This window comes from Rutidosis leptorrhynchoides, chromosome 3 (genome assembly GCF_046630445.1).
Source record: "Rutidosis leptorrhynchoides isolate AG116_Rl617_1_P2 chromosome 3, CSIRO_AGI_Rlap_v1, whole genome shotgun sequence".
NCBI classification, from domain to species: Eukaryota; Viridiplantae; Streptophyta; class Magnoliopsida; order Asterales; family Asteraceae; genus Rutidosis; species Rutidosis leptorrhynchoides.
In genome coordinates, this window is record NC_092335.1 from 29,183,957 (window position 1) to 29,199,553 (window position 15,597).

A 15,597-nucleotide genomic window follows, 5' to 3' on the forward strand; every position below is an offset into this window, starting at 1 on the left:
TGTCTGATCGGAGGTTGATGAAACCGTGCTACTTATAAAGCGGATAGTCGCCCTGATATTAATGAGTTAATAAAACGAGTCGGATATACAGCTATAAAAAACTCAAATTTTAACCTCTTTATGGATTAAACCAAAAACAGACATATTAATATTATACTTGCTAGGGGGTTACTAACTCCTATGGTAGCATGGTTTTAGATGGTTTTGGAATTGTTTTTTCAAAACAAATCTTGCGTTAATGAAACGACATTATAAGACCATATATAACCCATCGTCAGTTTGCTACGTCAGATGATCTGGAGGGCAACTGACGAAAAGTAACGGACTTAACTAGGCGTCAGTTTTCTAGGACTGGCGGCGTCAGTTACAAAACTGACGAGTTTTTTTGTGTCCTTGAGTTCCCCTCAACAACGAATCACACCTTTAATTAATATATATTTATCATTATTAATTTATTTTTTCTACCTCATTTTCAATCAAATTTTACCACATCACCATACACAATATTTAACAAAAAAAACTGATACAACGGTTAAAAAATGCCAGTGCTTAATCAAAGTCAGTTTGCACTTTTTGACCAAACTACTCGTGATATCATCGCCACGGTTGAAAATGGTCTAAAAGACATCTTCTAACTTGCTTTTCAAAACTTTTTTTTTTAGCAAAAAATATGTTAACATTATTCTTACCAAATACCTTTTTCTTAAACTATTTTGATTTTGCAAGGATAATAATCTTCTAATCTTTTCAAAAAGGAATCTCACATGTTAACTACAATTGATGCGGATACAATCTTTTTATTTTTTAGTGCATTAGATCCATTTTGAACCCAAATTGTTAGTATAAAGTATAACATTTCACACTCATTTCTACTTATTGAAGCTTCATCATGACATCCTATATTTTTAAACAAGCAATGTAACCTACTCTTGTACTTTTATAATCAAAAATTCCAAATGGGGACAAATTTTATTTCTAGTGACGTAATGTTAGTGAAATTTATGTCTTTTATGATTGTGTATCCTTTTTAAACCTTCATATATGTATCAATTAACTGCAAATCACTACAAAATTTAACTTTGTAAAAGTAATCTTTTCATATTCGTTTAATTAAGTTTTGAATTAAATATAAGTTTTGAATTAAAATTTCTTATTCGTTTATGACTTTTAGGTTGTGAAATTCTTCAGCTATTCAAAAAATAAAATAAACTAAACTTTGAATTAAATATAGGGCGCCCTTACATATATAACCTAAAAGTCATAAGTTTGTAAGTATCTTTTTGATTCTCATAACTCATAAAAATATGTTGGAGATATAACGACGTACCGAGTAACATGTAAACAGTCATTTTATGATGGAAGTGAATTACCTATATATTTTATATTAAGTTTGAGTTTTCTTTTTATGAACAAACAACGGTGCCATACGTTCTTCTCACGCAATTATGTTTTTTGGATCTATTTTCTTCTGAAGTTTTCCACCCATACCTGTCCACGTAATCCCACAGTGTCATAAACCTTTGTTTTTCTTCATTTTGGTATGAACCATATCACCAAATATTTTATAAATAATTTGACACACGTGAAGCAAAGAAATAAAGGGAAGGTACTGTATAATAAAATACAATTAGTTACTTACATTTTATTTTAAAGTTATTCTAATTTAGGAGAAGTTTCTCAGAGTTTAGGCTATCCGAGAAGGATGATTAATTTTACCAAAGTTATGGTAGAAATCTAAACCAGCCAACCACGAATTTTATGATGCTACCATTGACATTTGAACTTGAAATTTCTTATAGTGATGATATAATTACGGAGGTTTACTCACGATGAAATTGAACAAACAGTTGTCTTGTGAATTGTAGTCTCCCATAGCGAGTCAAATATTCAGATATACGGATATTATGACTCCGACCATTTGACTATCTAATTAAAAAGCTATAGCTAATCCCTTACTATTAAAAAGTTGGCCAGTAATGACTATGGTGTAGAATTCTACATCATAACTTAATTCAGTATTGATTGATTTTTTATTATGAAAACGAAATGTTATAGATGCAAGCAATTGCTTTTTGAACTTTCTTATAATTAATTAGTCCTATCAAATTGACTGTATATCTTGTTTATGATAAAACGAAATAAAGGCTCATTCACTAGGTTCACAACTCAATTCATAATAGAAAAGTATTCTTATTTTTATTTTTCATTGTAAATAAAGAAATATTTATATGCTCAGCTTGCTTAAAAACAGCCGATATATTTACTAAGATATACGCGTGATCGGGTCATATGGTGTCTAATTCTGACAATTTTTCTAACCATTCTAAGATGCGATTTTTGAAGTCTAATTAAACATGAGACTTGTTATGAAAATATTAGAATGCTTAATAGTAAAATAATTAATAGAAATATGACAGAAAAAGTTAAAACAATGTGAATTATTTTCATTAAGATGGCGATCAGATGATGTTAAATGTGTTTATAATGGACTAAAATGAAAATGAAAATTTAGTAACAAAATGTAATGTCATTAAAAGAGTCAGAAATGATTACATGATACTCGTATATACTGTTTACATCTTGGTAAAAATACTTTTCCTTTTCGAATAGTTTGAAGAGAAAATTTATTCGTTTACATGTCTACTGTAAGTGAAAGGTAGTTAATCGGGTTATTATTTTGGAAATAGAAAAAAAAAAAAAAAACAGAGTGTAACAACTAATTCATTTGCTTGACGAAAAAGAAATCGAACCCTCTCGAGTTTTTTGGAAAAAAAGAAAGAAAGGAAATGGAGTGAGAACATACCCATTAATCATTCTCGAGTTATTATTAAGAAAGAAATTAGTAGAGAAGAAAATGTTGAGACGATACTACATAAAACATTTTATCTGAATTATAATTCTCCAACTTTTGAGATAATTTCGCAAGAAAACAATTCTTATACATATATAAAGTGGCGGAGCCACGTCTTATATAAGGGTGTCAATTGACACCACTTGATTTTGTTGAGAGCTTGTAATTTTATAACTAACTAATATGCAGTAAAAGTTTTGAGTTTTGAGTTATTAATATGTGACCCCAATCCTTTTATAAAAACCTCATTAAAAATCAATATATAATGTGAAATTCTTTTTAGGCGGTTAAAAAAGTGAACTCGTCACTGCCTCATTGGATTGTAAATTGAGTGCTTCATACACACAACTCAAATTATTTATATTATGTAAATTGAATACCTCAAACACAGCTCAAATTATCTAATAATAACTAGTTTCCCGTCCGTTGGACGGAAATTGTAATATTTATTTTTAAAATAATTAGTATTTACGACAATTACAGATGTTTTCGATCAAATATACACTATAATTAAGAAATGAAAACGTAACAAAAATATAATCGTTACATGATATCTTCTATGGAAGCGCCCATGAAAGAGCCCGTACATTCAGTTTCAAAATTGAAATTCAATTGACGAATCAAAAATCAGTATTTATTAAACTTATATCATACAACAAACAAAATCATAATAATGTTAATACTTTCGTATGACATATAATTTATAATTATGTATATAAACACGTGTTCAAATCATACTATAATTATTAGGGTGATGATATGTACATAGGGATGGCATCGGGCCGGGTTTGGGCCGGGTTTGAGTAATTCCGGACCCGGACCCGATAAGGAAAACTAGTCCTAAACCCGGACTAAATACCGGACGGGTAAATGGGTTTACTAACTAGCGGGTAAACGGGTTTACCTGCGGATAAACGGGTACCAGTTTTTTTTTTTTTAGCAAATAAATACATTACCAAAAGCATATACAATCTATAACTCTGTAAATTATATGCTTTATTTATATGTGTATATTTGTACCGTATATATTATTTCCTATTTCCAATTATTATCACTATCAATTTTTTAATATTTTTATAAATCAGATTCTTGATTTGAATGCAGATGAAAATGTGACGTTGATAGATGATAAATAAATATATAAATTCATATTGACCTTGTAATCAACATATTTTTTAATTTAATTTTTGTTATTATTCATTTTTAATTATTATTGTTATTATTATTATTATGCGGGTATACGGGCCGGGTAGACGGGCCTTTATTTAAACCCAGACCCGAACCCGAACCCGAATATTTTTTGAAAATCAATCTCATACCCGGCCCGAGACCCGTAGACCCGGACCAGACCCGGCCCAATTATGTCGGGTTTCGGTTTTTCTCGTCGGGTTCGGGCTTTTTTGCCATCCCTATATGTACACAACCCTTTTTTGTTATGTACACAACCAACATGCTTTATAGTTTAAAGGGTTGTGTACATATCATTCCCTTATAATTAGTATGAACTATAGTTTAAATCAATTTACTATAAATAAGAACAAAGAATTCCAAAACAAAAACCTATTTAATTGTAATGTTGTTCCGTTTTCCATAAACATTTGAATATATCATATATAGATAAAATCATTAATGTATTTTTTGATACATAAAAGGTAAAAATATAAGATTAATAATTTAAATTAAGAAAATATTGACCAAAATTTATTATTATTAACAATCATTATATTGAGTTTATAATCGTTCGATTTTTCCCACATAAAGCTTATGGAAATTTACGATCGTAAATATATTTGGGATACTTATGACATGTTTCCTAAAAAACTGCTAAATTTATTTAAATATTCGGAGTATTTGATATCCTAACATAATCCTAATCGCCTCATTAATAGGTAAGTGAGTTATAAATATATTATAATAATTATAAAATTATAAATAGATAGATACACACTCGTAATATTTAATTCAGTTTAATTGAGAAAATGACACGTAGGATTATTTAAATCAAATTAATTGAGAAATTGACATGTAGGACTATTGGCACGCGCTTTATAATAATGTATAGAAGATAGATAGATAGATATATGGCTTAGTTATTTATAATATATTTAAAGAACCGTCTATATTTATTGAGCCAATTAATTTTTTGAGAAAAACGTTGTAAGGTTTTCATGTTTAGGTTACCCGAGAGGGTGAGTATTCTGATCCAATACATGCTTTAATATATGCGACCTATCCGGATTACTCCGTTGACATTTTCAATCATTCACTAACCACCTCAAGATTCGAACCTGAAACTTCTTGATATATTTTGATATTATTTTATGACACCAATCGTTCGAAATCCTGACTTTGACACTGCAAATATAATGATCATCTTTTATAATCACATTATTCTATTACATTCAACTTCTACTCCAACCTCTAAGAAGTTACTCAATCACATGTTACACTTCAAAAGTAATGTTTAACAAAAAGACGGTGATGGTAAAAATTAGTTTTAGAACGCTGATCGTAACGATTAACTAGGGTTTATTTGTTCGATAAGTGTTACTTGGGTATATATATTTGTGTTATACGTGTGTTTATTAGTATGTGACTTTTTATACATATACGTACACACTTTTGAACAATTTGAAATTTTTTGTTTTTAACAGCAGTATGGGATCCCCAGGGAGAGTTAACCACCCACACGTTAATCTTCCGCAGTTGCATAATCCACCCCAACTGCTATTCAAGAGGAAACTCGGCCCAATCCGAGAGCATGGATGGTAAAACCCATTCCCCCATGCCCCAGTAACGCGATGTGCGGAAGACACCATTGGGTGGAATTCAAGGGTAAAGGGGCAACCTTGTGTACAATCTTGCACCCTTAAGGAGTCGAATTCCTGACCTCTCGCTAGGAGAGGCAGACCACTACCATATGAGCTACAACAAAAGGTTAAAATTAGAGGTTAATTTAAATTCTTAGTTCGATTCCCATCAAATTTGTATTTATATAATCAGAATCGGTCTCTAAAATTTAAGTCTAGAACTAGATGAAAAAAAGGTCTTAGGCCCTAACGAATATACAACCTTTTTTTTAAAGAAAAAAAAATCCATTTGAGCCTTCCTAGAGTGTAGTGGAATTTGATTTCCTTTTCTTTTATAGGGCATTTAATTATTGTTGTTTGGGACTATTGTGGTTCATCTTTGTTGTTTCAGTTGCGTTTCTCTAATACTCATTTTAGTCAAATCTACAATTATTTCTGTATATCTAAAAACATTGGCCTTCTGAAAACCATGTGCCCTAACACAGTCGATCACTTTGTTCTCTTTCCGAACCTCCCCGTATATTATTATATTTATACATCCCATTTAAAACTTAATTTATTATTTTTCATTCTTTTCTTTTACTTCAATTCAATTCAAAATACATCTAAATTATTTTGTATTACATTATCCTTTCTATTTCTATTATCTCTTTTCTTTCCATCTCATTATTTTCGGCTTTAAAAAAATCAAGAACGCAACGTAAAGGTCGAAAGCGAATCGGATAAATGCAAGGTTACAAAATTCGCTATTCGGGGATTAATCGGTCGGGACTGTAGAAGGATTAATCGGTAATTCGGGGATTAATCGGAGATTAATCGGATTGTAATGTATACATTTAAATATTAAATTTTAAAAATTATATTTGTAACTATAGAAAAAAATCATTAATATAAAGATAATTTTTAACATAATTGTCTAAAATTGTTCATTTTACTTCAAAACTACAAAATTCTAGTTTAAATTCATTTTAAAATGTTAACCATTTTTGACTTTGACTGACTTTGATTAATAAATTCGATTTTGATTCATTAATTGTCGTTGACCGTTTAATTAAACAGATTTTTGGAAATCGGAACGGATTGCTCCTAAAAATGATTAATCGGAGATTAATCGGCGAGTAATCGGGTTTTTTACAACACAGGATAAATGTATTAGAGTCGATGGATACTAATTGGGCTTATCTAAACTTTAATGGGCTTTTATACCAAGTAAATACAATCAGACAATAATGGGCCTACATTTTGTATATAACAGCCCTAATCGCTTGTTCATTTCTAGTTGCTAGGGTTTCAAAATTTCCAGTAGGCAGCCAGACTACATTGCAGTTCAATCCACGGGTTCATTCAATGGGTACGAATTATTTGTATTTGAACGTTTCGATGATTTTGATTATCGTTAATTCAATTTTTAATTAGTTTCTATTATCAAATTTGAATGTAAAACACAGCGCGAATCAAGGTTCATGAGCTAAGGAGCAAATCGAAGGCCGATTTGGTTGCTCAATTGAAGGATCTAAAAGCTGAACTTGCTCTTCTTCGTGTTGCCAAGGTTACCGGTGGTGCTCCAAACAAGCTCTCCAAGATGTAATTATATTATTATCTCTCTCTGTATGTAAACGTGTATATACATGTTAATTTGTTTTTGGAAGTTTATTAAAATAACAAAAGGTCCCACAATTTCGCTGCAAAAGGATCAATTTCGCAAAAAGGATCATTGATTTGATAATTACTTTTAACTAAATCGTTAAAATTTGATGAACAGTACCACGTTATGTACCTGTTCAATATCTATATGTACAGACATATTTGTTAATCTATTTATTTTTTTGAAAAGCCAAAACAGGCATATTTGATTGACCATTTTTTATCTTTATGTATAAGTAATGTAAAGATTTTTTATCTAGTGTGAGTTGCTCCTTATATATAGATGATGTTATAAAGTGACTCTATACATAATGTGTGATAAGCATACACAACCATACACGAAAATGCATGCCATCTAACATCTAACTAAGCTCAACGGTACTACTCCGTATAAAACAATGTTGCTGAAAGTTATTAAGTGATAACTTAATAACTTTCAGCAACATTGTTTTATACGGAGTAGTACCGTTGAGCTTAGTTAGATGTTAGATGGCATGCATTTTCGTGTATGGTTGTGTATGCTTATCACACATTATGTATAGACCAGGTGGTATTGTATGTTTTTTTTTTTTTCTTATTTGAGATAAAAACTAAATCTGATTGAAATTTGGTTAGAATTGAAGTTTTCTTAACCGTTTACCTTCTGTGGTAGTATTAGTATCAAGTTTATACTTCGGTATGTTATTGCAGACATGTTTATGAATTTATTGTTTGTGGTTTGATGCTTATATGTTTATGTACCTTATTAGAATTATGTGCTTGCAGTAAGGTGGTGAGGACATCAATTGCTCAGGTACTGACTGTGATTTCACAAACTCAGAAGTTTGCCCTTAGGGAAGCTTACAAGAACAAGAAGTATTTGCCTCTTGATTTGCGCCCAAAGAAAACCAGAGCTATCCGCAGACGTCTTACAAAGCATCAGGTACCAATTAATCTGCATTTGATTGTAATTTTAATAGTGATTTTGTTTGTTGGTTAGGTTCTTTAATATTTTACTGTAATTTGGATGTTGGAATATCTGTTCTGTAAACCGAGATTTATCAGGTTGTTCTGTATTAATGTAGGTTTCATTGAAGACCGAAAGGGAAAAGAAGAAGGAGAAGTACTTCCCACTGAGGAAGTATGCTATCAAGGCGTAAGGTTAACGCTATTAAGGCTGAGTAACCTCTTTCTAGTTTTGAACGTTTTACGTATTTGATAGTTTTTCTTTAATGGGTTACAAGACAGTTGACAATTAGATCTTGCCTTTGATGTTACTTATGTTTTGTTGATTGTATAATGCATCGGTTTTACATCCAGACTTCAGGTTGTATGTTGATCGAAATGCATAAAATTTGCCTGGTTATATCATTTTTTGGTGTTTTGAATGAATCTCTGTGTACTGGATACAGTGTCTGGATCATGTGTCACGAGCAGGCATTTCGTGATCTGAGTTTTCAGAAAATGTATTGCGGGTGTTTGTTTTCTTGGTTTTTGTTATTTGATTATTGATTTGAAATAATAATTTGTTGTTCTTTTGCTCAAAACACATAAATCTGCACCACTAATGTTTCGAATCGACAATATTGAATTATACAGCCAACCCAAAGCAGAATTCACACAGCAATCATTTATGATAAGAAACAGAAGTATATTCGGGACACATGAACAAACTCGATGTTACCCTCAAATGCTCGATTGTTTAACTCTATTTGTCGCTGTTGCTCTTCAGATATTCAATTCCATCTGGAGACAGGTTTGAAAAACAGCTTTAATGTAGTATCAAGTATTCCATCTGCCCTGTGATCACTTTATCAAAACCATTGTAGTTTTTTATGAAGATAGGCACTCGAGAAAATGTCTTGTATGTATCTATTGATGCCAAAATTATAATTATAATGTTTCTAACAGTACACTAACAGTATCAGTATATATTGCTTTCCCTTTAGGTGAAAGCTCGCAAAATTTAATTTCTCAACTATTTACTTCATCTTTTACGTATATTCCGATACCAGGAATCAATTTCAAATTACATAGTTAACCTAAATTGAAGAAATCGGCATACACTTGTGATCAATATTGTCACAAAGAATATGTATGAAGTGTGTATAAAATGCAATATCAGTATATACTTGCAATTAGATAATTTTTAGCTCTCAAAATATCCGTTCAAACTCTGCCGTATACAACCTTTTATATTGGTCAAAATTTGGTTTATTAGTGTGGCTTTATTTGGTTTTCATTAGTTTGTTTATTATCTATCTAGTTACTACGGTGTAATTATTTGTTATCATTGAGATTTCAGGGTTCACTTATTACGTAGACAATAATTTTCATTAAAGCAGCGTATATATTTTGGACTTTGTCGTAAGAAAATAAGAAGAGAATGGATATCTTGAATTCTTGATAGTTGGCCCTCAAACTTTGAAATTTTGTCCATTTGGTCTCTGAGAACAAATTTCGATTCGAAGATCATTTCTAACAGACATTTAGTGTCATGTTTCACCACCATTTTAGAAGATAACACATCTAAAACTATCCCCCCTTCGGTTTAAGTTTAAAATTCACCCGCAAGACCATAAACCATGAATATGTTGACAACTTTCTGTTTACTTATTTTCCGCGAACCCATTAAAAAGACAGAGATTGTGGAGCTTTCCATTGAACAAATTAACACATGAAAAGTCCGAACTTTTAATCTTAATTTTTGGAACTCGTTGGTCGGTTGAAATTTGGTTTGCCTGGTAGTAGGCTGAGTATTGTCAGGTTCAATTGGGTTATTGGGTATAATGGACCATGTTACAATTTGGGTGATTTTGTGGCCAAATTTCAAGTTTGTATTTGTCTATTTGACTTCTTTGAATTATTCGGAAACATATTTGATAAATACTTACGATAAAATTATAATGGACCGTGTTGTCTCGATTGTGTTACGATAATATTAGTGCGACTTTTGTTATATTCTGTTCTCATTGTTAATTAGAAAGAGTGCTAGCTGATGTTGAAGCTATGGGTCAACATACGTATTTTCATTTTGTATTTATAGAAGCGTTGACAGTAATTTTCAAATGTTGGACTTTGTCGTTAGAAAGAGAATAGATATCTTGATTATTGGCCCTTGTACTTTCAACTTTGTCTCATTGGTCCCTGACAAAGAATTTCGATTCGAAAGTCACTCCTAAGAGACATTTCGTGTCACGTTTTACAGCTACTTCAGTTGATAGCACATCAAGGTAAATCCCCCTTCATAAAAAGTAAGAAAAAGCACATGTAAGCGCTCAAACCATTAATATAATGACAACTTTCTGTAAATTAAACGACGACTTATCTTCCGCGAACCCATTAAAAAAGAAAAAACCGTGAGGCTCTCCATTGAGCAAATCAACACATCATCAAACTACACTACATGAGAATGAGAACAATATCATATAAATCTTTGTTGCTCGAGAATAGATGATCATACCCACAACAATGGTGTTTGAAACAAGTATAATGAGGACAATATGTCAATATTATGTAAATGTTTGTGTCTCGAGTGTTGATGATCGTACCCCTACAACGGTCTTTGAGGGCACCTGAAAGTCCAAACTTTTAAACCAATCTAGGAACTCGTTGCTTGGCTGAATTTTTGTTAGCTGCGAAGTAGTGTAGATAAAGTCCCCTGTAATTGGGCATAATGGACCATGTTACAATTTGAGTAATTTAGTGGCCAAAATTTGAAGTTTGTATGTGACTGTTGAATATATTGGGAACGTATTTGACATATAATTCAGGATTTACATTTCAAATTAGTTTCTATGATCAATAAGTAGCTGACAATGAGAGGCAAGTTAGCCATAATTAGTTATCACGGTAATATGTATATGTATCCACTTGAATTTGCAGTTGCACATGTACGTAAAGGTCAACCTTTTTTTTTCAAGCACAAACTAAGTTTCAACTAGGGCTTTTATGGTTCAAGACCGTATAAATCAGGCTAGAATCAACTCGTGAATCGAACAATTATAAAAATTGGAACCATGGACAAACCAACTATATATAATTCGGTTTCGGTCCAGTTCCAATTTGGTCCATTCAGTCATGGTTTTAAAACTGGCCCAAAAAATATACCTTTAAAAAATTAAAATTTTATTATAATTTCTCGTCTATCATATCATAAATCATAAAATATATAAAAACTAGTTAAAAACCCGCGATTTCGCAGGATTTTTTAAGGGTAAAATCATTTATTAATAGCATTTGTATTTGTTATTTTGCTTTGAATTTGGTTATCCAAACAATTTAACAATAGAAGATGATCAATATGAAGTTGATGTTTTCATAAGAATACTATTTGTAATATATTTATATTGGCAAATTTTTTATAATATGCAGAAGAATAAAATTATACAAACATAAAAATCATACATTTTAGTTGTTTAGTTGCAACTTGTGTTTTATGATAAGATCGGTAGCATATAAAAAATTATCATCATTCATCGAGTAGCATATCATAAAGTTCAATTACGTGCCAGACTATTCAATGGTTACTAAGCTACCATAAGTTATATCTTAAAGTGTTTAATAATTACATGCCTAAGCATCAAAATAGAAAGAAACTAAATCCATATTCATTAACACTTTTGCACAAACTAACGGACATCCTGCAGAATCAAAAGACTCTGATACCGAAAACAAACTGTTACACCGGGTGAGTTCCATCTAGGACCATGATGAACCTGCATTCGTCACGCAGGAACGCAATCAAACACTTGTCGTCCGGAACATACCCATTTACAGTTAAGAACTTTAGTCACCCTTTAGAAACATACTTTTTATTTGATCTTTTTACTTGCTTCAAACCCCATATATGAGTTTTGTTGTTTAGATCGAGACACTCATAGTCACAATTACTTTGTAGTTCAGGTAGTTTTTGAAGCTCTTCCGGCAGCCGCTAAATCACATTCATATTTTAATCGTTAAATAATCCATAAACATTTACAATTGTTCATCTATATCATTCATGCATTTTTTTGATTATAATTAAAAAGTTTGTTTATTTGATGATATTTCGATAGTTAATAAATACGAATTCTCGTTAAACTTAGAATTAAATAACGACAAATACTTTTCATTGAAATTGAAAAGGCTGCGTACCCAGATATGTCTGCCTGGTACAGGAAAGACAACTTTTCGGTCGTGTAGATCATTGTTGGGCTGTGCAGGTTGGTTTCTTCATTCATTTACTTTGTATTATATTCGAGATCCAATTCTTCATTTCTTAAATGTCCCAAGTAAATTAAACCTGAACTGTTGTCATTATCATTATTTTCATCATTAGTGATAAGATTATACTGATACTGGTAATGGACATCAATGTTGGTTAGGCTAGTGTGATCACCCGGACTTTCCAAGTTTCTAAAACTGAAATAAAAACATGTATAGTAATATTAGCATTAACAAAATATTGAACGGAACATTGTAATTAGATATGATGTGTGTAGGCAAAGGAAAATACCAGTTGATGCATATTAGTATCCGTAATTTGTTTGATGCAAGACGGAAAACACATGTGTTGTGCCATTGTAAGTCGTTTAAGGTAGGATGATATATTATTTGTATGTGTTACTTCATCTTCAAACTTGGTTAAGCACATTTCTACTTCATAAATCGTTAAATTCTAAAAGCTTGTTGTATTATAGTGAAGCAAATGATATTTTCATGTTTTAAATTTAATTGCTACATTATTGAAGGCTAGCCACTGCTTATGAATCCTAATATCCTATCTCGCATTTTTAGGTAATTTTAACTTTTAATTCAACACCGTTACAGTTGATACAGGCATTCCTCTTTTTCACTGTTTTCACTGTTGACAGACAAAATGTTTGTGAAGTTGTTGTAGATTAATCATTCAACAAAATAACGTTGATCAATATGTAAACTTTACTAAACTCTAAACTTTAAACCCTAAACGCTAATCAATAAACCTCAAACCCTAAAACCTAAACCCTAAATCTTAAATTCTAAAATCTAAACCCCAAACCCTTACCTGCAAACAATAAACCCTAAACACTAAATCATAAACTCTATACACAAAACTCTAAACCCTAAACCCTATATCTAAACCCTAAACTCTAAAACCTAAACCAACACTAAACTCTAAACTACCAACGTTATACCCTACACACAAAACCCTGAACCCTAAAATCTAACCGTAAACCCTATACACTAAACTCTAAACCCTAAACCCTGAACCATCAACCCTAAAACCTAAACACTAAACCCTAAACACTTAACCCTAAACCCTAAACTATAACTCTAAACCCTAAACACTAAACCCTAAATCCTAAACACTAAAGCCTAAACCATAAACCCTAAACCCTAAACACTAAACACTAAACCCTAAACCCTAAACACTAAACCCTAAACACTAAACTCTAAACCCTATATCTAAACACTAAACCTTAAATCAACCCTAAACCCTTAACCAACAACCTTTAACCTTACACACTAAAACCTAAATCCTAACCCCTAAACCTTAAACACTATACCCTAAATCCTAAACCATAAATTCTAAAATCTAAACCCTAAACCCTACACTCTAAAACCTATACCCTATAAACTAAACCCTATACGCTAAACCCTAAATCCTATATGTAAACACTAAACACTAAACCTTAAACCATAAACCGTAAAACCCTAAACCCTAAACTTTATATCATAAATTCTAAAAACTAAACCCTAAACTCTAAACTCTAAACCCCTAACCCTAAACCCGAAACACTAAACTGTAAACCCTATACACTAAATCCTAAACTCTAATCCCTAAACCCTAAAGCATAAGTTCTAAAATCTCAACCCTAAACCCTAAATCCTAAACTATAAACTATAAACCATAAACTATAAACCATATATAGCAATTCATTAACCTTAAACCATTAACTCTCAACGTGAATGTGTAATATTTTTTTATCCGGTTATTTATAAAGTTAATGCAAAATCATCACTAATATATGTAAGGACACTTGATTTTTTCCATACGATCTATATGTTTCTCTATTGTATTTGAATGCATCACTTTTATCCATTAAGCGTATTTACTTGTACGTACAATAACAACTAGATAAAGAAACCAGTATTGAAATGGAAATAAAGTAACTGAAACATAAATGCTAGGGAATTGAAAGAAAAAAACCTAAACCACATCAACTTGTTCTTGATAAATAGAAATCCTTAAACTATATGATTTATTAGTTAGTAATATTAAATGATGCCATTTTAAGACAATTTCCAACCATAATAACACAAATAAACAATATAACATTCCAAAATTTCAAAGTAACAGACTTTAATTCGAAAGTAGTAGTGATCAACTGTTCGCATATACCAATAGTTTCGACCTATAAAATTGCAGGAAACGATAATGGAACTTTTTTTATGTCTTTCTCAAGTCTTCAGTGTAGTTTATCACATATTCGTTAATGTCATTAATCTTTTTAGGTGATCATGTATTGTGAATAATGTTATAGCTTGTTGTCTTGTGTTGAGTATCTTTTGAATCTCCGACACAAACTTTTCACGTAATAGCTTCGATCTATAAAGTTGCAAGCGGCGATAATGGAACTTTTTCGACGTCTTTCTCAAGTCTTTGGTGTAGTTTCTCACATAATCGTTAATGTCATTAGTCTTATGAGGTGGTCATGAATAAATAAATAATTGAGTAACAGTTACAATTCCATTAACAATGAACTAAAATAGTGTTCACAGTGTATACAACAAAAACAATAGATAACGTGTATTTGAAGAATCGGAGAAATGGAATTGTGCAATCGTTCGTAATAGGAATAAACATTTATAACACCTCTTCAGCAATCACATTCGACGTAGAGGCTAAATGTACACAAAAAATTCGCTTAATTTGAAGAACAAACCTTGTGAACTGGTCCAAAACCACCTTGACCGAGCTTGTTCTTGTCTGCAAAACCATATGTAACAACCCAACCCGTTAACCAACCAAAAACGCTGCATAAAAAAAAATTAAAACTGAGCTGACCAGATGAGGTGCGCGGCGCGCACCCACACCTGTGCGCGGCGCACAGGGCCTGGCAACCCGCTGTCCACTTTTTTCAATTTTCGTATAAAGATCTCTTGCTTCCCGACACTTTTAGACCAAACGCTTTTCACAACATTTTATATTAGTTAAAACTAACACGTTCCAATAATAAAATGAGTTTTACGAGACCGGGCCCACATCGGCCGTTTTACGACTTTCGTACAAAATACAAGTTTTCAACCATATGATTTTTAACACAAAATAAAGACCGAGCATGGCGA

General features: G+C 31.5%; 1 protein-coding gene across 1 annotated transcript; it reads left to right on the forward strand.

Annotated features, from left to right (window-relative positions):
- Window positions 1-6,948: 6,948 nt before the first annotated feature.
- On the forward strand, window positions 6,949-8,676 carry LOC139895898 (large ribosomal subunit protein uL29-like). Its single transcript, XM_071878443.1, has 4 exons — window positions 6,949-7,012; window positions 7,110-7,245; window positions 8,071-8,227; window positions 8,370-8,676. The coding sequence occupies exons 1-4, from the start codon at window positions 7,009-7,011 to the stop codon at window positions 8,442-8,444; spliced, it is 372 nt and encodes a 123-aa protein (XP_071734544.1). The 5' UTR covers window positions 6,949-7,008; the 3' UTR covers window positions 8,445-8,676.
- The last annotated feature ends 6,921 nt before the right edge of the window (window positions 8,677-15,597 follow it).